The 24,367-nt window shown below is 44.9% G+C and overlaps 1 protein-coding gene across 1 annotated transcript in view; it reads left to right on the top strand.

Moving 5' to 3' along the window:
* The window catches only part of LOC147009596 (uncharacterized), a 69,147-nt gene that overhangs the window by 4,996 nt on the left and 39,784 nt on the right, over positions 1–24,367 (top strand). Inside the window, exons 2-4 of the mRNA XM_085860958.1 lie at positions 8,239–8,295; positions 18,064–18,207; positions 23,053–23,115. Of these exons, the coding sequence (XP_085717084.1) occupies positions 8,239–8,295; positions 18,064–18,207; positions 23,053–23,115 (264 nt within the window). The remainder of the gene's footprint in view (positions 1–8,238; positions 8,296–18,063; positions 18,208–23,052; positions 23,116–24,367) is intronic.

Below are 24,367 nucleotides of genomic sequence, written 5' to 3'. Positions count from 1 at the left end.
TCAGTCTCGACGTGGGGAAAATGATCAATTCAAAGAATGGTGCAAGAGTCTTACCCAAAGATATGGATTTTTAAGTGGTGCCTACTGCTTCAATATTTGGTATGTCCTTCCTTCCGTCTGTACTTCAAAAATGAAGAAGTAGAACTTTTCTACCCCATGATGTTTCGTTCGTTTCTAGTGTGTTGTTTCGTGTTTTGTGTTATTGTTTAGCTTGCATCAGGATAGTAATGTCATCCCATTTGTTTTCGGAACTGTCAGTCCCTCACGGGGCTACTCTTTAAGCAGTGCAGCCGGACACTTCCTTCGGACATGGGTTCGATTTTTATTTCATTTTTTTATTTTTTTTTCAGGATGTTTGACAAAATAACAAAGAATAACAAAAAAGGAGGAGATGGGTTCAAAAATAGGAAGCGGGCGTGAACGATCAACTGGTATTTTTTTGTTTGGCTTTATAATAATAATATTAAATTGAAAGCAATAAATGATGCCGCAAGAGTACTCCCCCTCCAAGTGCGTTAGTCGAAGGGAAGGTACAAACAAAATGCATAATGTTGTCCAGCCATGTAAAAATAAAAGTCACAGTAAAGAGAAATGTACACTCGTAAATTTTGTGCTGGGAAGTGTATGTGATGCCCAGAGTGAGTCAAATACGGTGGTTAGGGTATCGTTGTTGTATGTGTCGACCCGGTCATTGGGAGGGTCAGCTCTGGTGCTGCATCAAGAAAAGCTGGCATCAAGCAATCTATAGAGACTGTATCACAAGCACCGTTAATATCGAGTATGAAGGTCTTGTCGTAGCATTGTAAAACTTTGTAAGGTCCGTCATAAAGTTGCTGCAAGTGTTTCCGGACAGCATCGTGCCGTACGAATACGTTCATGCACGTAGAAAATTCCTGGGGAATAACAACTGGGCGTGATGAAGGAATGCGTGTTGGTGTTGCCCCGGAGGCCCTGCAGGGCCACATGAAGATGGTTGGCAGAGTTGGTGGTGTTGGGCAAGGTGTCATCGGATGCTGAGAATAATTATCTTGGTAAACAAAGCAGTACACCGTACACTAGCTCTGCAGTGAAGCATCCATGGTCGTCTTGTAGAGCTGCTCATGTACCAAGCAGGACAATGGGTATGATGTCTGTCCAGTGTGTGGCGTTGTCATGCGCTTTCAAGGAAGACTTGAGTTGGCGGTAGAAACACTGGATGGTAAGCGGTGGTTCGCACACAGTCAGTACCCAGGAGTTGTCAGCTTGCAAAATAGAGCCGATTCAAACCTGCTACCACGATCCGTCGTGATGGTTGATGGAACAACAAAATGTGTGATCCAGGTGTTGACAAAGGCCCTCGCGATAGTAAGTGCAGTGATATCAGCTATCGGTGTCAACAGGTGAAGCAGTCAACACAATTCAGTAAATAGCAGTGCCCATTTGAAGATGGTGGGGGTCCTACAAGATCCCATGGACTTGGTCGAAACATCTATCACGTGTTGCTGAGCCACTGAGTGCGACTGTATGACGTTTAATTTTTGAGCATTGACATTGAAGACATTGCTTGGCCCAACAGTGAATGTCTGGGTTGATGCATGACGATGAGTCGCCTGATTGCTCGAATACCTGGGTGCGCATGCGAGTGAAAAGTGTCGAAGACTGTACAATGGAATGCTGCTGGATCGAAAGGGTTTCATGACTGTCCCATCAATGTATTACACTCTGCGGTAGTGTTGTCCCTGGGAGTGGTACCTTGCGAAATGTAAGCGACCAGCTGCAGACTGTTGACGGAGGAGCTCCATGTACTCCCATTGCTGCAAGTACAATAAAATTGATTGTCAGTGTGCTGGTGGAAAACAACCCCAAGAACTCGATGTGTGAGAGAGCGTCGTCCGCAGAGTTCTCAATTCCTTTGATTTCCCACATGTCGGTGGTGAATTGCGAGATTTAACTGAGTTGGCGAAGTGTGCGAGGTGGATAGAGCGAAAATTAAAGGGTCATGATCAGTCAGGCGAGATGAAATCTGTGACTTGCTACAGGTACAATGTAAACCTGCACTAACCTGTTTCATGGTGACATTGTTGGAGACTAAACCATCTTCCCCCACCAGATTTATTGGTGAGGAGGTGTATAGATATGGACACCCAGCAGTATATAAAAACCTATCAAAGGGTGCAGGAGCTTCTTGTGAGACAACGACCATCCATATCTGGTGCTCATCCATGTCTGCGGACGTCCTACTGCAGTTGGGTTACCTTTTTCCTGGAGGTTGGTGGCAGGATTTGCATTCCTGCCATAGTAAAAATGCTTCCAAATGCAAAACACACAAAAAACGCAAATAAAACTGAAAACCCACTCTGTGGGAGTACCTCCTGTGCAGGTGCCCTTCACAGTACAGCTCACTATATGTTGGGATTGGAGCAAAGCTTTCAGGACCCCCAATCTTTGAATATAGGAGGAAAAGCATTGGGTAACCTTCCTGGGTCGGGTTGTGTCGGTGTGGTGTTGATTGTTGTCCACCAGGCAGCGGTCTCCTAGGGTTGATCTGAGGTGGTCCCTTCAGGTGGGTGCCTGGAATGGCCTATTCCTAAGAGAGGATGATCACCTGTCTCTGCTACCATTTGAGCTCCAATATTTGAACATCAGCACTGAGGTGCGGAGACCGGATAGTGGTGAGATCAGAGTGAGTGGTTGCACCTATTACAGGTCTGGTCGCTCTGATGGTTACCATACCCAAGAAGTTGTTGTAACTGTGTCTAATAAGCTGGCTGTCATGATGATTGAGGTAACACTGGTCGTCAATGAGCGTATTATGAAACTGAGGATTCGTCACTCTTTGGGTGTTGTTTCCCTGGTCTCTATATGCTCCGACTGAGGCGAGTGATCTCACCCTGAAGGACGCATTCTATGCCGCACTCGAGTCTGTGGTTGTTCAATGCCCCAGGCAAGATACTCTTCTCGCCTTGGGGAATTTCAATGCATCGGCTGGCACTGATAGGGATGTTTGTTTTAGAGACATGTGTTGGTCCCCATTGGTCTGGAACTGTGAACCAGAATAGCACTAAGTTCCTTGACTTTGCAAGAAGTTGTGTACTCAGGTGGCTGATTCATGGTTACAGCACTCACAGGCTCATCGCTGGATTGGGTATTTCAATGCTGGTGGTGTGACAAAGGAGATTGACCATGTGCTCGTTGATGGTCACTGGAGGATAATCCAGTCCTGCAGGGTCACCTGGAGTGCTCATTTCCTCAATACTGACCACAGGCTTGTTGTGGCAAGTCTGAAGTTGCAGATCAAATCCAGGAGAATGTTACCATCCCTGCCGAGGCTGCATGTTGGCAAGCTCAAAGGTGAGAGGGTCGCTGGGGAGTTTGAAAACAGGCTGAGTGGGAATTTTGGGGGGGTCTGGGTGTTTCGAGGAATCCTGAAGAGTTGTGTAGTGCCTTCAAGCCTACATTCCTTGATGTTGTTGGTGGATTTCTTAGAACCAATGTCAGGTGAAGAAGAACTTTGTCTCCTGAGGCACATTGGATACCATATGGATTTTGAATACCAGAGTCCAGGGCCAGACTTGATGGCAGAGCTGAGCTGTTCAGGGAGTTGAGGCATAAAACTGTACGTCTGCAAAGGGCGAACAGGGAGGCCTATGTCCAAGGAATCTGTGGAGGGGCAGAGCATCACCTGTGGTTAAGTAATCTCGTCCTGCTTACAGAGGAATTTGTGCACGGCGTTCCTCCAAGCCTGGTCCTCTGTGTACTGTAGTTAGACCATAGGTTGTTGAGCTCTTGGCAGAGGAGTCTCAGCTGACGGCCCGCTGGGCTGGTTACTTTGAGCTGCTGCACCAGGCTGAAGCATCAGCTGTTGAGTTGGATGTCAGGGTGTTACTATCCTTATTTCTAACCCTCCAATCAAATGTGAACCACCTTTGTTTATGGAAACAGTCTGTGGTGAACAATTTGAAAGGGGGTAAAGCTCCTGGGATTTGTGGCATCATGCTGAACTTCTCAAGGCTGGTGGAAATGTTGTTCTCGTGTCATTGCATGCAGTTCTGTTCTCTGGTTGGAGCACAGCCATCCTCCCAAATGATAGGAAGAGGGACCTTGTCATCCCTCACTGGAAAGGGAAGTATTATTGCCAGGACTGCAACAACTACCGAGGGGTGACGCTGCTCTCAGTGCCGGGCAAGGTCTTTGCTCGGAAAGACCTAACATGGATCGCTGATATGGTTCGCCGCTGATCAGTAAGCTGATATGGTTCGCCGCCATCAGCTTGAAAACCAGCACCCACAGCAGTTGGGCTTTACACCAAAGAGGTCAACGACTGACCATATTCTTGCTTTTCCAGTCCTCACCAAATGCAGGTGAGGGTTTCAGCAGGTGCTTCTCGCAGCCTATTTTGATCTCCGCAAAGCATTTGATTCAGTGAATCAGGATGCCCTCTGGATGAATCTCGGTCTTCATGGGAGGAGGAAGAGATTGGGACCATACTCTGTGCAGAGCATTGGTGCTGCTTAAGCAGTCTCCTTGGCTATTGGGCACAATCCTGGACGGGTCACCACTTCGACACAGTATACCAGCATGCTGGCACTCATTTTGCTGACCTCAGAAGGATGACAGGCCGAGTTAACCCCACCTGGTATTAATTCAACTGTTGAGCGGGATTTGAACTCGGGACCCTAGGATCCAAAGCCCGCCACCCTCACCACTAAGGCAACACTAGGTCTTCATGGGTTGCCAAGAAAACTGATCAATCTGATAAGACAAACACCATCCATGTCCTTGCTTCCATGGTCCGTGCTGCACTGCATTTGTGGGAGACTGGTTTTCAGTAGTTTGGAAGGTCACGGAGTCATGGAAGGTCAGACCCGACGGGATACCAGATACCGGCCAAATCCTCGCGGATATCCGATCATAATGCTTCTGGTACTTTCGCCAACCAGCCCAACTCCTCTCAAACTCCACTTAAAAGCCTCCGCCTCCCTCCAGATGTCCCCCAACCTAAAAGAATACTGGATTAATTTTTTTTTTGATACATCATCAAAGCTTGTGGAAGAGCAAGAACACAGAACAGACAATAATGTTCACGGCGGCAACAAAAGGTTATGGATTATGTTACGACAGGATTTAATTAATGGGAATGGGAAACCGCACGTGAAAAGGCTGAATGCCTAAACTCGGTGTTTGCATCGAAATCTTGTGTCGAAAACCCATCGCTTTCTGTACCCACCTTACCCAGTCGCAGACAACTGTCTCTGGACTCTGTGTCCTCTTTTTTTCTGACAAAGTGGAGAGCTTGCTGTCAAACCTCGACTGAGATTCTGCAACCGGTCCAGAAGGCATCAGCCCACGTGTTCTAAAAACCTGTTCCTCTGCTCTTGCAAGAGAGCCCCTCTCTGTGTTCTATTCACCTTTTCATTTGCTCAAGGTCATTTGCCATCTGCTTGGAAATCAGCAAGCATTACTGTCCTGCATAAAAAAGGTTCAAAAACAGATCCCTGCAATGACAGACCAATCAGCCTTCTCCCAATCATCAGCAAGGTTATGGAATCCATCATCGCTTCAGACATGACATCCTTCGTCTTCTCCAATGGCTTGATTTCCAATCATCAATTTGGTTTCAGACCAGGTCACTCTACCCTGGATATTCTGCTTCTGCTCTCCCAACAATAGACGGAGGTACTCGATTCCGGACATGAAATCAGAGCCATATCCCTAGACAATTCGCGTGCTTTTGACACGGTCTGGCACCCTGCCCTGCTCACCAAACTTTCTTCCTATAGTATCCAAGGCCGTCTCCACTCATGGCTCGCAGACTTCCTCTCCTGTCGCAGCCAACGTATGGTCCTAAATGGAGTTCTCTCATCCCCTCTTCCTATCCTGGCTGGAGTTCCTCAAGGCAGTGTTCTGGGCCCTGTGCTTTTTCTGGTTTTCATCAATGATCTCTCCGACTCTCTGGAAAATACTCTATTTCTCTTTGCTGATGACTCCACCCTCTGCCGTACCATCTGTCATCCCCCAGACTGGCAAGCAGCAGCTTCTTCACTCTCTGCAGATCTGGGTAAAATCACAAACTGATTCAACATGTGGAACATGTCTTTCAATCCGGACAAATCCCACACTCTCACTATTTCTCTCCGAAAGGACCGTTTGGAAAACCCCCCATCCACTTTCTCAACAATCCTCTGGAAGAAGTCCTTTCATTCAAGCTTCTGGCTCTCACTATCATGATCTTTCCTGGGAAAGCCACATTTCCAACCTGACCTCCAAAGCCAGTTGCCGACTGGGAATTCTTCATTGTGCAAAGTCCTTCCTCGGCCCACCTGAGCTCCTGACCACATCCAAAGCTTTCGTCCGCAGCCTGATGGAGTACTGCTCTCCCCTCTGGGCTGGTGCTCCTACCTCTCACCTCTCTCGGCTTCACGCAGTAGAAACCAAGGCATTTCGGATCATTGGTATTTCCCACGATGAGGCTGTCTTTGGGCCTCTCACTCTCTCACCACAGGCAGGTCGGTGGTCTTTCTGACTTCTACCATCTCCTCTCCGGTCTCACCCCCCCCCCCACCCGCTCTTCCTGCGATATGTCCACACCATATTTCCACAGGGTGTTCAAGGTCCACCAACAACCCCCTTCTGGTGAAACTATGAAATTCATGAATCACTGCTCACCTTCACTCTTTCATTCCTCTTTTTTTCCCAGCTTTGGAATAAACTCCCAGACTCTCTTCAATCCCATTCTTCCCTCCAGACCTTCAAAACAGCTGTTCACCACCACCTCTTATTGTCCCCCATCCAAATCCTCGATCTTTTCTTCCCCCATTAATCCACCCTCAACCCACCTCCTTCAAATTCCCTGCTTTCCTTCCTGAAAGTCCCTGTAATGTCCATCTTGTTTACCATGTGTTCCCTGCCCCATCCCTCTCCCTTCCACAGATCTCCTAATGTCTCTGTTCCCCACTGTTTTGTCCTTTCCCACTCTCACCCCTCTTGTCTCATGCCCCCTTGTTGTGCATTGTGTGTTTGCTCTCATACAAGCCTTGACAAGGTATACAAAAAACAACAAAAAAAACGTGAACGGGTCAAAACGTAAGGCAGGATTTCTTTGGTGTGCTTTAGGCATAAATGTGAAATGCACAAACATACAGTGTATGAGCAGTAAGCTTATTTGTTATATCTCAATTGTTCCCGAAATAAAATAAAAAAAATAACGCAGGCAGTGCATCGGCACAAAACGCTGGCTTGATTGCTCGATGCCTCGAAAAACACTACTCGGGTTATGTAATGCCGCAAAACATTACTATTGCTTACGTGCATATATAATACGTTGTGTTTATATAGCTTGGATTGATTCCATTTCCGTTGAGCCATAAAGGAATCATCCTTTTGGCCAGAAGGCTTGAAGCCTGGGGCCTACACAAAATGTATTCCTCAAGAATGCTTGTGACCCCCGATGGGCTGCAACCATCCAACATTTTATGATGCTTTATAGTCGCTTTTGGTGTTTTTCACACTGAAGAGAAAAGTTACAGGGAACTCATGGCGATTGTGAATATAACACATTTTTGTTTCGAGCAATTTTTACCTCACATCCCACTCAGCGTATTATTTAATTATATCGGGTTTGAATATATCATTTTTTCCAGAATTTTTTTCCTACTTAAATGCATGTATGATAATCTTGCCAGGAGCCAACCACATTGCACCTAGCCTCCTCACAGCCGATCAGCATAACAGCGAACAGACAAATGGACAAGGGTGAGAGAATGTATTTATATTTGAGATAGAAGTGAATAGAGGGCCAAGTTAGGATGACGAGCAATGGTTGCCAGAACAAAACATAGGGACAGACAACGTATCCTGTATGACCCAAATAGAGAACACAATAGCAAGTGTGCAAATCATGTATTTATGGAGGTGTGCATACTTTATCATGCATTTCATTCAAACTGGAACCGGAAGCCAATTTCACAGCAAAGCTGGAGCATCCTGATTGAATCTGGAGACCTCTCTTGAGCAAACCTGTTGAAAGCACTTAGACTTGATTTGTCCAATCAGCCCACAACCAATTATTAAGCATCCGTTAGTTATATGATTTGTCTTTTCCTCTTTCCTGATTTTGATAGTTTTAATAACATTTTGATTTCCTCTATTTGTTACTTTGTTCTCATTAACGAATTGAGTGAATGTGGATGTTAACTCTATCTTTTGATTTAGGAATTCAGAAACATTACTTCACATATTTATTTGTATTTCTCTCTCTAGATTATATTGTACGAGTGAAGGTGGAGTCTGACTTGGTGGATGATTTGTCCTCACAAGGTAAAGGTTTGAACAACAATCTGATTTTAAATGTTACACATAGTGATTGTATAATGTTTGGAATGTTGTACGATGGCGTGCTTACTTGTCCTTTTCCATCCATTCCTCTTTTCATCCTTTCCAACTCCAGATACTTCCTCCAGAATTGCATTTTTTAAAAGCAAGAAAAATATTCCGTTCCCTTCACCTCACACATTAGTTATTCATTTCTACTTTTATTCCTTGTGTGTTTCTCTGTGTAATTGTCATTTGTGTGCTTCTCTGTTATTAAGCCCCTGTTGGACTTGGTCTCGAAATGGGCTAATGGATTTGGTCTCTATTTCTGTGTCCATGCATGCGTGTGTATGTCCACAACCATATCTCAGACATGTGCAGACCGATTTTATTTATACTTGGCACAAAGATGACACATGATGGTGTACATATACGCATCATTTTGTTTCGCAATGCGATCAAAGATGGCCGACTGGCGGCCGTATTAGTTGTGAAATCCCAATGTTGAACACGTCCTCAACCATTTCTCAGACATGCATTTACCCATCTTGTTCAAACTTAGCACTCAGGTAGTGAATGATGACTCAAATATGCACATCATCATTCTTTGAGATCAGATCCAAGATGGTCGACTGGTGGCCATTTTGTTACTTAAACGTGTCCCCAACCATTTCTCAGACATTCATGATCCGATTTTTTTTCAGACTTGGCACTAGCACAGTACACGATGGTATACACGTGCACCTCACTTTATTTTATGATCTTATCAAAGATGGCTGACTGGTAGACTGGTGGCCATTTTACAAAAGCAGCCCAGTATTGAACACTTCCTCAACCATTTCTCGGACATGCGTTAACCGTTCATGTTCAAACTTGGCACACAGATAATGAATGATTGGTTTACATATGCACATCATTCCTCTTCGAGATCAGATCCAAGATGACTGACTGGCATCATTATGTTACTTAAACGTTTTCATTTAATGAACAATGTTTTAAGGTAGTTAGGGTTGAATTAAATGACACTAGGCCACTTTTCACTCACTTTGGAACACCTATTTTCTTAGAATATTGCATGGTGACCCAACATTTTTATTTCATAATTTTTTTTTTCATACCTATACCATGAAGCATATTTCATGAAAAAAACTAGAGGGGGAGCACTCGGTAGAGTGCAAAACCTCCGCCGCCAATACTGCGAGGTCACTCAAGTGAACCTGATATCCTATTCATTCAATTTGACATCAACAGTGCTCACAGAGTTATAGTTTGCAGCTTTCCCTTTTACTTTTAACTTTTACATACTCAATTCATTCGTCATAACTCGAGATTCCTTGAGACAGAAATTGATTTTACGTGGGTATTTTACGTTGAATTAAATGACACTAGGCCACTTTTCACTCACTTTGGAACACCTATTTTCTTAGAATATTGCATGGTGACCCAACATTTTTATTTCATAATTTTTTTTTCATACCTATACCATGAAGCATATTTCATGAAAAAAACTAGAGGGGGAGCACTCGGTAGAGTGCAAAACCTCCGCCGCCAATACTGCGAGGTCACTCAAGTGAACCTGATATCCTATTCATTCAATTTGACATCAACAGTGCTCACAGAGTTATAGTTTGCAGCTTTCCCTTTTACTTTTAACTTTTACATACTCAATTCATTCGTCATAACTAGAGATTCCTTGAGACAGAAATTGATTTTACGTGGGTATATCCACCTGAAGTTCCAAAATTAGCCGCTATTATAATTTTGGCATGTTTTTTGTTGGAAATCACTTGTAACATGTAGAAATGCAAAAAAAAAAAAAAAATCGAAATTTTGTTGCAAATTTTTTTTTTCTCTAACAATTTTTTTTTTTTGGTTGGAAATCACTGAAAACATGTAGAAATGTAAAAACAAAAATTCAAATATTTTTTCAAAATGGCCGCCATAGCGGCCATTTTGGACTTCAGACCAAGTCCAAAATCTAATGGCATGATCCTTGGACCATACCTAACCCCCCCACCAAGTTTTGTCGAAATCTGTCCAGGAGTTTTTCCGTAATACTGTTCACAAACAAACAAACAGACAGACAGGGGTGAAAACAGTAACCCCCGTCCATCTTCGATGGCGGAGATTAAAAACTAGAGGGGGAGCACTCGGGAGATTGCAAAACCTCCGCCGCCAACACTGCTGGGTCACTCAAGTGAACCTTATATCTTATTCATTAAATATGATGTCAACAGTGCTGACAGTTATAGTTCTTTTCTCCAACATTTTTTTTTTTGGGGGGGGGGGGGGTTGGAAATCACTTAAAACATGTATAAATGCAAAAAAAAGAAATCGAAATTTTGTTGAAAAAAAAGTTGCAAAAAATTTTATTTTTCTCTTACAGTCTTTTTTTTTGGGGGGGGGGGGGTGGAAATCACTTAAAACATGTAGAAATGCAAAAAAAATATTTTTTTGGAGGGGTTGGAAATCACATCATGTAGAAATGCAAAAAAATATATATTTTTTTTTCTCTAACAATTTCTTTTGGGGGGTTAGAAATCACTTAAAACATGTAGAAATGCAAAAAAAAAAATTTTCTCTAACAATTTTTTTTTTGGGGGGGGGGGACCATGTCCAAAATCTAATGGCATGATCCTTGGACCATACCGAACCCCCCTCCCCCCCACCAAGTTTCGTCGAAATCCGTCGAGGAGTTTTTCCGTAATACTGTTCACAAACAAACAAACAAACAAACAAACAGAAAGGGGTGAAAACAGTAACCTCCGATCTTCGATGGCAGAGGTTAATAATTCTGATTAATCTTTTCAATTTCAACTTAACCACCTTTAAGTACAGTTTACAAAAACTGATCAGATAGCATTTTCAACTGAATGATCATTTTCTATTGTCTACAGTTATAGAATTTCTTTTATACATAAATAAGTGTAATTAAATATTATATTATTTGTGCAATTCATTATGTTTTCTCCAAAATATATGGACATTGAATCCCTTGTGTGCAAAATTTTCCTTCTCAATCAATAACATCTTGCATGTCACGTGATCAACTATCTTCTACAATATAACTACGTGACACACATCATTAATATCCATGACCGAATAACCCAATCGGACACAACATTCCATGTCACATGACCACTCAAGTCAGTAGCGCATACACATAAATCTTGTAAATATGGGCTAGCCCTTCAACTCCATCCAGCAAAGTTACTAAAACCATGGGGGCTATGACATTTTATGTCTTTTTCTTGTTTTATGTGAACTGTTGCCATCTGGTCCAGTTGCAGAATCAATTGAGGGTTGAAAACCTGCTCCACCTTCTCAGGTGCAAAAGACAGAGTCCAGGAGCAGTAGGGGTATGACAGAGAAGGATGGCTACCAATAATAAAGGGTTGGGGACACTTGGAGGAGCTCTTCATGTGCCAAAAGCCATCCATATTTGATTCCCAACTATGTCCTGCAGCATTGGTGACTTCTACAGCCTGGATCAGCCTCAGCAGCAAAATCAGCCATGTTTGAACACTAAATGATGGCCTTCCTCAAGGATCTGTTCTAGCCCTCACCCTCTTTAACCTCCATGTTAGCGACCTGCCAACAACGACCTCCTTCAAACTTGCCTACGATGATCTTGCATTCGCAGTGCAGGGACATGACCTAACATCTTTCGGGAACCTCACCCGAGATCTGGGCATACTGGAGGAGTATTTACATAAATGGAAGCTCTGCCAAAACCCCAACAAAATAGCCATCTGTACCCACCATCTTAATGATCGCACAGCAAATGCAGAGGTAGATGTGACATTCTGCGGTATGAAAGTTGAAAATGTCCGTTATCCAAAATATCTTGGGGTTATATTTGACCAGACCCTGACCTTCAAAGAACACCTGCAAAGATGCAAGGAGAAGGTCAGGGCATGGGTAAACCTCATCCGGAAACTGGCTGGACCATTGTGGGGTGCTGGCGTTAACACCTTACGCACGGCAATGCTCACCCTCATATACTCGATGGCAGAGTATTACTTGCCAGTCTGGTCGGTGAGTGCCCATACGAAAGCCATCGACGTTCAGTTCAACATCGTGATGAGAACAGCATCTGGAACCCCAAGGAAACACAGACTGAGTGGCTTCCTATCCTCTGCAACATGTTATACTATTTGTATAACAATGATCATCCATAGTGATGTGCTGTCATCCCGATACATCAGCCACATTTTGGCGACCGAAATTCCAGCCCAGCGCCTTCTCAATGAAGTGTCACCTCAAGTCTGTCACCTCAAGTCCCGAAAACTATCACGGAATTGCGCTGAGCTCCTTACTGGAGCCCATTAAAGCACAGCGGACTTGTGGAGGGCCAGCTGGGAGGCTGCTATAGCTCCTAATAAACATGTTGTACATGATCCAACCATTCCTCCACCGGTTTCACACTCCCACGTAGGCAATGGACAGCCTTCAACAGGCTCCGCACTGGACAGGGCCTTTGCGGTAGTACCCTCCACTGATGGACGATGAGTCCGATGCACTGTGGAAGATGATTGAGCACATCACGTCGCACTGTCCCTTGTGGAAGTTATCGGGATGACATTTAGCTCTCCACTATCTCACCCCTGAGGCAGCCACATGTCTGCAGAACCTGGACATTAAACTTTAGCCCAATCCACATTGGCCATATGCAAGAAAAAGAAGTCTCGCCCCGAAGGGGGTACGAGACCATTTCAATGCGTGTGTGTGTGTGTGTGTGTGTGTGTGTGTGTGTGTGTGTGTGTGTGTGTGTGTGTGTGTGTGTGTGTGTGTGTGTGTGTGTGTGTGTGTGTGTGTCCGCATCCATATATTTTCACTTTTAAAATGATTTTCTCTGCAAGTACTTGTCTGATCGATGCAAAACTTTAAACATTGGAGGGATTCACCGTGGAGAATATTTTATACTTAACTCTGACATCAGAGGTCACATGATATGGCAGCCGTATCAGATTAAAGGAAAAAATTTGGACATCATTTTCTCCAAAAGCGCTCCACGAAAAAAATTGAAACTTGGCATATGTCATCAACTCCACACGGGGTATATAGGGTGATAACAATGACGTCATTGATGAAGTGGTATTATTGCCATAATTGGTTGAATTGAAATCTTTATCTGAAAAATCAAACTTCTTATATCTGATCTCTGACTGGGTGTGAGTGAAGAATTAAATGTATGATGTTTATAACCCATGCCAAGAAACTATGTGACATAACAGGGTACATCGATGATATGCGTGGGTATATTGGCCACAATAGCAGTTGGCCCTCAAAGTACAGTGTTCAGTTAACGATGGTATTTTTGTTCAGAATGAACACGCGAGGCAAGATTATGCGCTCTACAAGTGCTGTTCTAGTTTCCAGTTATTGCTGGGGTTCGTCAGGGGTGTGTTCTAGTTTCCCCCACACTTTCAGCCCTTGTACAGACTGTATTCTGGGGAGATTGTCAGAGAGATCTAGCCGAGATGCTTCGTTTGGGAGAGTCAAGATTTCTGACCTTGATTTTGCAGATTATGCAGTCATCTTTATGGTGACTGGACATCCTCATGGGGGCCCTCAATTCTCTGAATGAGGAATCAGAACCACTTGGATTACGGGTATCCTTAGTCACGACTAAGATCCAGGCTTTGCATCACATCTTGAATGCTGCTATCTTCTCTGTACCTGTCTGTGTTGAGGATGTTGGGATCACAGAGAGAGTTACTTACCCTGGCAGTGATATTCATGACTCCACATGTTGTGAGCCAGACTTCGATAAATATCTGGATCAGGCTTGGGGAGTCATGGATTCACTGGATCACGCGATGTGGCACTGTCTACCTATGCAGGAGGACGAAAGTCCGAGTCTTTAAATCCTTCATGCTTCCAGTTGTTGAGGGCCGGTGGCGAGAATGACCACGAGGTGGGGGAGGTTACGTCGTCTCCTACCAGACTCCCCGGAATTGTAGACCATCGCTCTCGGATAATTCCGTGAGCCGGCGGGTCGCTGAACCGACCGTGGAACGCCAATATCTCGACCGCGTGGCGTAGGGTCTTTTTGTCTGGAACCAATTTACCTCAGTAACCACGCGGTCTCGGCTACCGGGGATCCACGCCCTCGGCATGTCTTGCTCGAATCGGGTCACTCTCCTGACTGCGGTAGAGTTCCAACTACCGACTACCAACTCCGGTTCGGGTGCAGTGGAGCGGAGCTACCAAAGCCGTGCCAGCTAGGATGAGCAGATTAACGGGAACAAAGACCTGGCTAAAACAGATCCGAACCATGCTGGACCAATGAAAGAAAGGATGGAAATGAACTGGGAACATTTCTATTAATGGTTTATTTACAATGAGAAGGACACAGAGCGAGACTTATCGTGGAATATACAAGAAAGAATTCACAATGATCAGAAATAAACACTTAAACAGTTATACTTAAGAGATGGCGCCACACACACAGACGAAAATAAAACCCAGATGTTTTATTAGGACCCCCACAACCAGGGAGAGAGACGAGCTGGGGTCGCAGTTCGGCGGGGTACCTGTACGTTGGAGGGGTGGGGGTGCTCCGTGGTGCGGCACCTGCCAATGGCCGTGCAGCCAGGCCCACAGTCTCACGCATGGGGTTCGTGTCCGCGGAGGAACTTGAGAGGAGTAGTCGGAGTCCCAGGGCGGGGTCAGGGTCGCGAACAGGACCCAGCAAAACTTCCACGAACTGGGACTCCAGCAACGAATGCCCCGTCTCCAATAAACCTCCGACGAACGCCCTCGAATGCCCCACGCAGAGCTGAACTCCTTCTGAAATGAACTGAAGTGAACTGAACTCAGACTCCAGCTCAGAACACACGACGCACACCAACCAACTCACTCCTCCAAAGAACTCCCCTCAAGACTGAGGATGGTGTCGTCTTTTTATGGACCTCCCCGAATGGGGCGGGGGCTCAGTGGAACAGACGTCACCGTCCGCCCTGATTGGACAGGGCCTCCACGGATCCGCCCGTTCTGGGCAGGTTTTCGGCCTTGTTGGGGGAACCCCCCCCCCCCTCCATGCATGTTTGCACTCGTCGTGCAAGAGTTGAAACGTTGAAAAGGAATGTTTGTGGAAGCGGCAAGGAACGGCTGCAAGATCTTGCCTCGGCAAGTCAGGATGCGCGTAGACAGCGGGTGGGTAGTGGATCGTGATGGGGGGATGGGATGGTTGATGGATGTAAAGATTTAATAACCTACCTAAAAAAAAAACATCGCAACGCACACCTTTGATTCTCCCCCTAACCAAAAGTAAGGGACCTGTCTTCACATGTACTTAACGGAATAACTGACTTTTGGGACATCTGTATATTTGAATGCATATGGTTTCCAGATCCGTAACACAGTCTTGCTCTACAAATGTGAGACTTGGATTCTGTCCAAGGATATGAGACGGACTTAACTTCTTCGGTACCAGGTCTCTTCAGAAAATTATTGGCTATTGCTGGTTGGGCTTCATGTCTAATGAGCGTTTGCTGAGAGAGACAGATGAGATTTGTTACCACTGTAGTTTGTGTGCATCAGCTGTGGCTGTATTGACATGTGGATTGTTTTCCTGACACTGATTGAAGGGGGGCTGGGAAGAAGGGTAATCTGAGAGGGGTGGGATTATGGGGGAGCTGAGAGGGTGTGATGAAGGGGGGAGAGTGGGGGGAAGCTGAGATGGGGCGGGAGGGTTGTGGGGGGACAAGATTGAGCGATTATGCGTGGGGGCGGGGGCTGAGAGTGGGCTGGACGAGGAGGAAGTCGTGGTGGGGAAGCCAAAAGCGGGCAGGGAGAGGGGGAAGCTTTGAGGTGCTGGGGTGAGCGCAATGCTTGGAGAGGATGGGATGAGGGGGAAACTTGGAGTGGGTGGAGGGAGCGTGAAGTTTGGAGAGGGTGGGGTGACTATTCTCTGTTACACATGGCCTTCAAGCCTCGGAACAAGTGTCCCTTGAGTACCCGAAGGGTCACATGGCAGACAGTTAAAACGATCACTTTAACCTTGTTAGTCAATTGACAACCAGGTGACAACCAGTGCATGACATAAAACAGAAGGAACTTTAAAATACAATTTATTAAAACCCACTGTTAAAATACGACAATATCATTCAATAATAATTCAATCGCAACTCGATCACATTTCAATCGATAATTCATCATCAACCCTCAGTAACTGTAAAATTCCGCACAGGAAGTACAAGTCACGTTCAATGTTTTTTTTAAACATCAGTTGCACACGAATATTTCAATGCAGTTTCAAATATTTCCACAACTCTCACAAAGGCAACTTCCACCCTCCCGATGAAGCAATTTTACACTCGCTTTTTAATACACCCCCTTTTATAGGATTCCCGTCGTGAATCAAAGTCAGAATCTTGCAGTGTCCGAACGTGCAATTGACGAACCTTCCCGTGTTGAAATGAACATGCAGATGAACCCCGGTCAACCTTGTATCTGGAGTGCGTAAGCCCCATTATAATTATCTCGCAGTAAGGAATCTCACAACAACCACGGTCATACCGTGAGAAGGGGTAGGGAGGAGGGAAGACCTTGGCGCGAGCTGCCCAGAGAAGCTGTTGGCGTGGGATGTCAACGTGGAGTTGTTTTGCACCCCGAGTGCTGTGTCGTCTCCTCGTGAGCACAACCAGTCTGCCGGCAGAAGTGGATTTGATCATCGGCAAGATGCACTGGATCATGATCAGGTCTGTGGGCAACGTGCACCGCAATGATACAAGGCTCACGATGTGCCGCAGCCTGCCCCTGTTCTGCACCGTCCGCTTGGCACTTGCTTGGCAACGTGAACGTCTCCGCACTCCGCCGCTCCAAGGCTCCGTACTACTGGAGCTGGTGTCTGATTAACCTCCAAGACCTACTCCATGTCGCTTCTCCCGAACGATCATTGCTTCACCTTTTTTGGCAACCATGCAAGGTGAATCCCGCAACAAGGTGAAATACTGTCTGAAGTCAGATTGACCAAAGCTTGATCATTGCTTCGGCACAATGTTTTTCCGTAACAAATCTTTCACCCAGTCCAGTTCTCCCCAATGTAGGAGTGAATCTCGCACTCCACTTGAACATTGTAGCCTCAACAAAAGTCATCCTCAAAGGTCTGTTGATAATCCATCTCGATGTCAATGCCAATGACGCGTTTAGTCATCTGTGCACGTACCCTTTTCCCCAAATACTTATTTATTTAATTCAATGTAACTCGAGTTGCCTTTTCTCACAGTTACTGTCAGAATCATGTAATGCAAATGGCCTTTAACATAAAACTTAACATTTCCAATTATATAGCTTTACTCATCCTGAACAATAAAAAGGGGGACATAAGTGGAAGGATGTTGAAGAGGGAGACACATAGAAGGGATGGGGTTGGAAGGTTGCAGCCTTGTATGAGATGTCAATGAGGGTACTGAAACGGAGGGGTTTGACACCGCAAATGAATGTGAAGGAGATTTCATTGTTGTGCCCAGACAACCTTTGTAAACTGGACATCTCAAGATTCCCATAACTAACATTCTGGGAGTTTGTTACTGTGTACATATCTTCCACCCCCTGCATCTTCACTTGCACTTCATTCTTACCCACATTCCTTGTTTGTCTGTCTCCATCTATTTTGTCCTTCGGTGCGGCTGTTGATGTTTCCTCCTCTCTTTCTGCTGTTCCTTTTGTTCTGTTGTGTCTTGATACATGATGTGTTCGAGCTCTTCCACAAGCCTTGAATCTGTATCCAAAATCTGTATGTAATGATCTGATGTCCCATTGCAGGTGAAGCCCATCCAGTGAAGACAGAAAACTTCCAAAGTAACTTTCTTCAAACTTCCCAGGATGATTTCATTAAAGAGCATATAAAACAAGAAGTGTGTGATTCTTATCCCACGGAGCTCAACAATGCTGTTTCACTGATAAAAGGTAAGCATGTACACATGTCAGCCTCATTCACACAGTCTCTTGTTAATTTTGTTTATTTAGTTTTCTTTGCAAAATTCCGAAGACAGAAATGTGTCCAAAATTCCGCAGAATTGCACATAGTCATCACTGAAGAAAGGCACACAGTACTTGCAATGGTGTTGATGTGAATGTACTTGTACTCATATACTACTCAGGAAGGGAAAATATAATGGGAGTGAGCATGGTGGGGGAATGCTAACGGAATAGGGAAAAAGGTGACAAAGAACAATGGATTGGCATCGGTTGTTTGTTGAGGCAGCTCAACCACAATACATATAAAGAAAGAATGAATTTTGAAAGGATTGACCGGAAATTATTTTCCAAATATTTGAGTGAGATGGAGTAGGAAGTGGTTATGGTTTGGGAACCTTGGAATAGAGGAGGGTACTGTCAAAGAATATTCAATTCCTCTTGTATATTTGAACCATTTAATACATATGTGCAGATGGAGAACCACAGGAGACTCGATAATGCAAGCAAGCAACACGCTCTTCCTCTGATTCTGCCGTACATGGTCTTTTTGAGTTCTTATATAATATGCAGGGGAAAGGTGGGTGGGGGTAAGATTATGAGAATGTCTGGTCATCCTCGAGACAGAATAGCACCAAGACTGCAGCCCTTTGGGTGCTGGAATAGATCACACATGGCCCCTTGGTAGTGGTTATCTGGAGGTCAGCCCAAATTGAAAGGGCTGGGAAATGATTTTACAATCTGAAGTTGATAAATGTTAGAAAAGGCACCTGGATATCACTTAGACACACATTCCATTTAAGCTAGACTCCTGCTTCCAGCCAGACTTTCAGGCACCAATATATAATGATTTATATATACGAATCCCTTAATAAGCTAAATAATATAGCAGATGATTATCAGGTCAGGTATGGGAGCATGTGCCAGAACAGCACGTCGCTGCGTCCACTTTCCGCCGGTACTCCAGGGGCCTCCGTCTGGCCATCCCCCAGGCAGATGCCAGGCCCATCCCCATCTCCTTGAGATGATGGTCAACCTGTTGCAACCATGAGGCACGTGGTCGACCCACTGGCCTCCTCCACTCATGAGACTCCCTCGCTGAGAGAATCTGGTGAGCAGGATCAGAGTCAGGAAAACGAGCCACATGTCCATACAGCCGCAACTGATGCTCACGGACTATGCAGGTAACAAATCTCATCCGAGTCTCTCTCAGCAACCGCTCGTTGGACACAAAATCCGACCAGCGATAGCCAAGGATTCTCCGAAGAGACCTGGTACCAAAAGAATTAAGTCTCCGTCTCAGATCCTTGGTCAGAGTCCAAGTCTCGCACCCATAGAGCAAGACTGGAAGTACCAAGGACCTGAAGACTCGGACTTTCATCCTCCCGCACAGGTACCGGCAGCGCCACACCCCATGATCCAGTGAATCCATGACTCCCCAGGCCCGACCCAGACGTCTATTGACCTCTGACTCGCAGCCAGCAGAGACATGAATATCACTGCCAAGGTAAGTGAATCTCTCCACGACCTCAACATCCTCACCACAACCAGACACAGACAGGACAGCAGCATCCAAGATGTCACCGAAAGCCTCGATCTTAGTTTTGACCCAAGAAACCCGTAATCCCAACAGCTCCGACTCCTCATTCAGCACCTCGAGGGCCCCCAAGAGGATGTCTAAAGTCTCCGCAAAGATGACTGCATCATCTGCAAAGTCAAGGTCCGAGATCTTGACATTCCCAAATGACGCACCGCAACTTGATCTCTCCGACATCCTCCCTAGAATCCAGTCCATACAAGTGCTGAAAAGTGTGGGGGCAAGTACACATCCCTGACGAACTCCAGTAACAACTGGAAATAAGTCAGAGATGGTACCACCACACTTCACAGCACTCTCAGTACCAGAGTAGAGTTCAGACATCAGATCGATCAGTTTTGGTGGCACCCCACGAAGACCAAGAATCCTCCAGAGGACATCCCGATTCACTGAATCGAACGCTTTACAGAGATCAACATAGGCTGCAAGCAGCCCCTGCCGAAACTCTCGTCTGCGTTCGGTGAGGACACGAAGTGCAAGGATACGGTCAATCGTTGACCTCTTTGGTGTAAAGCCTGACTGCTCTGGACGCTGGTGCTCAAGCAGATGGTGGCGAACCCTATCGAGAATTATCCGAGCAAAGACCTTGCCCGGCACTGAGAGCAGCGTCACCCCTCGGTAGTTGTTGCAGTCTTGGCGATCACCCTTCCCTTTCCAGAGAGGGACAACAAGGCCCCTCTTCCAATCAGTTGGGATGATGCCTGTGTTCCAGGCAGAGCACAAAACTGCATGCAACGACACGAGTGCAGCATTTCCACCAGTCTTGAGAAGTTCGGCAAGGATGCCACAGATCCCTGGAGCTTTGCCCCGTTTCAACTGGTTCACCGCAGCCCGTGTTTCCACAAGCGTAGGTGGACCACAGTTGATTCGAGGGTCAGCAACAGGGATTGTAACACCCTTGACGTCCAACTCGACAGTTGGGGGATCAGCCTGGTACAACCGCTCAAAGTAACCGGCCCAGCGGGCCTTCACTTCAGACTCCTCTGTCAAGAGCCTACCACTCTCTGCTCGAACTGTAGTGCTCCGAGGGATGGGCTTGGATGAACGTAATGCGCGAATTCCCCTGTAAGCGGGACGAGAATCACCTGTCCACAGGTGATGCTCTACCCCCTCACAGATTCCTCACACATAGGCCTCCTTGTCCACCCTCAGTGCACGTACAGTTTTACGCCTCAGCTCCCTGAACAGCTCAGCTCTGCCATTCAGCCTGGCCCTGTGACTCTGGTCAATGGTATCCAGTGTCCCTTGAGAGACAAAATTCTTCTTTGCCCTGCGGTGAGCTCCAAGGCATCCACCGGCAACATCAAGGACGGTGGTCTTGAAGGCGCTCCACAACTCTTCAGGACCCCCCAAAGCACCCAGACCCCCCAAGTGTCCACTCAGCCTGTTCGCAAACTCCTCAGCTACTCTCTCATCCCTGAGCTTGGCAACATCCAGCCTCGGCTGGGATGGTACCATTCTCCAGGATTTAAGGTGCAGCTTTAGAGTTGCTGCAACAAGCCTGTGGTCAGTATTGAGGAACTGAGCACTCCGGTAGACCCTGCAGTTCTGGATCATCCTCCAACGACCGTCAATGAGGACATGGTCAATCTCCTTTGCCACACCGCCAGCGTTGGAATACCAAGTCCAGCGATGAGCTTGTGGGCGCTGAAACCATGAACCAGCCACCCTAAGTTCATGACTTCTTGCAAAGTCAAGGAACTTAGTGCCATGATGATTATATTCTACTGAATAAAGATTTTAAGATTATTTGGAAGGCCAATCTGTTTTGGGGAAGTGGGGTGTTTAATTTATCAGACTGATAACCTTCCAATACAGTAAAGAGGTATAAGGTCGTTTTAAAATGCAAAGATGTATTATAAAAAATAGATACATGTTCTCGCACATCGATGTAATAATCATGTTGTATTTGAATACTCTTCCCATTAAAGGGTTATAACAATACATTGTGCTATATGCTAAAAATATTTACTTTTTCAACTTCATTATCAATCAAGTTTAATTGGCAATATTTTTTAATATACTTTTATCATGCTTAAACCCATTATGATAAGTTTGGAGAAATTTGCATCTACAGTACTGGAGAGAGGGGAACATGGGGCGATTGTAACAGAAGGTGCGTGGATCAGGACAGACAAGAGCAGATAATCCATTCATTACACATCCTTATATGATTGTAATTTTAGGGAAAGTACAGTTTGATAAGCGGAACAAAAATTATGATTGTAATCTTGTTTTGGAGGGACTTTTTGCATGTAAAGTATTGGCTCATGGATGAATGATTGTGTATTATTATTTTTATATAAATAGGACATTTAACCTCTTATTAAGTAAATTGTAAGAAAATACCTCTCCCTGTTGTCGTCACTGTTTTTTTTTAGTATTGCCAATCTTGGATTAAGATTGCCAATAATGGAATTTGATTGGATCTGCAGATCCCTCTTGGGGAACTGTATTTAAAGCACAACTCACCCCCTGGCTTATGATAGTACTTTGATCTATTTATTACCCATCCTTCTATTCTAGTTTATTTTCCCCTGCATTGATAAGTTCTGCTGTTTAATTTACCTTTATTTTTCCTTGATGAAGCTTTCTTCTCATTCAATATGAAATGCATGTTTTGAAAAATAATATTTAAAAGTACTTTTTTTTTTCCTCTTTCCTTTTTTGTTCCTCTTTGAGATCGAGGCTTATGGAAGAGCATTGGGACTGGAGGTAAATAGGGAAGAACTGACAATGGAGTTACAGTTGGACACAATGAGCAAGTGGATGAATGAACGGAACATAATAGAGAGAAAATATAAAAGATAAGAAGGGTGGGGGAGGTGGAAGAGTAATAGAGATAAAAGAACACGCAGTTACCTGTGGGTTGGAGTGATTTGAGTGAGAGTGTTGCATGGAAGAGGGTTTTATATATATTTTTATTTCATGTCCTGCAGCGATCTTCATCTCATGGAGCAGTTTTGTACATACTCGTATATCCTATGCAGGGCAAGGACAACAGCAGATATAATAGTACTTTTATATGTATTACAAAGGCACGAGGAGACAATGGACAAACGTATGCTTTCTCAAGTTTTCATCTGGGTTCCCTACATCATGATAACTTGAGGTTAACCTGTTTGTATTGCTGTCAAGATTTCAGATGACAACATTAACAGGCTAACCCAACATTATCTTTTAATTGAGAAACTCAAAAGTACTAGCTCAAGTTTTGTTTTAATGGATTTTTTTTTCAGATCTTTTTGTGAAAGTGAAGGTGGAATCGGAGTTTGTGGATGATGATGTCTCGCAAAGCAAAGGTCTGAAACACTGCATTCTGCACGTTACCATTTGAAGATTAATAATCCCGGTATTTTTGATCGAAAAAAACTGTTGCAATTTGTTTTTTAATTTATTTTTCTTGACCTTCCTTCATGTGGGTGGAGTAAAAAAAAATAAACATGCCAATGTTTTATGCCAGTGATGACATTTTCCACAGAAACTGGCAACAAGGTCATTTTATGCATAAATGTTACCAGTATTGGATGTACACTGTACAGCTACTGCACTTTGAAGCATGTCTTTGTTCTCTTTATCATTGTGAGAAAACTTTTCCTTTGTTATACTGTAATAAGAATCCTCCACTTATGTCTATTTTTCATTCATATCTGACGTTTTGCAAACATCACTTCTTGCGGGACTGAAGCGGTGCTGATGACACAGTGTCCAATGTATGTTAGAGCAGTGTTGCATACCACACATGGAGGCAGCCATGTCATGCATTACTCCCTGGCTTTATCCCGATGCTGGTGTTATATCATCACAAATGTTACCTCTTCCTTTTTCCACAAACAAAGGAAGACTTGATTTAACAATATCACTGAGCCCATGAATATTCCAAAACAAAATGCCTATTTGGTTGTTTCCTTCACAGTGCTTAAATTATTCATTCACCGGACACTTTAGCAAATAGTAGGTATAAGCATATGGTTGACATGGGAGGTGCTGCAAGCACGAGTGATGTGGGTATGAGTGATGCGGGTACAAGTGTCCCAGTCCCAAGGCAGCAGGGGATGGTTTGACTGCGGTATGGTCTCCACAACATGAAGCTCACAGGTGAGCGTGCTTCAGCAGACCATGAGGCAGCTGAAACTTTCCCTGCCAAACTCATGCTGCTCATCGAGGAGAAGGGATATGTACTGACTGGTCCAAGTCTTCAACGCAGATGAGACCGGCCTGTTCGGGAAGAAAATGCCTGCAAGAACTTTCATCTCAAAGCAAGAGAGGACAGTTCAAGGCTGCAAGGTACTGGATATCTCTTCTCCTTTGCGCCAATGCCAAAAGGGACTGCATGATAAAACCCATGATGCCTAAGCGTGCTCTCAAGGGCAAAAACAAGCGAACTCTGCCTGTATTTTGGAGGGCCAACTGAAAAGCATGGTAACTACTACCAACCATCTTCATGTTTTGTCCCTCCAGTGGAAAGGTACCTGGCAGGAAAGAACGTCTTCTTCAAGGTGCTCCTTCTGGTGGACAACGCTCCTGGCCACCCCGAATTACTGAAGGTGGCCC

Source organism: Eptatretus burgeri, chromosome 17 (genome assembly GCF_056783735.1).
Source record: "Eptatretus burgeri isolate ZD-2024b chromosome 17, Ebu_testis_v1, whole genome shotgun sequence".
Lineage (NCBI taxonomy): Eukaryota > Metazoa > Chordata > Myxini > Myxiniformes > Myxinidae > Eptatretus > Eptatretus burgeri.
The sequence above is the reverse complement of the archived record's forward strand: the minus strand, read 5'-3'. Positions and strand labels throughout refer to the sequence as shown.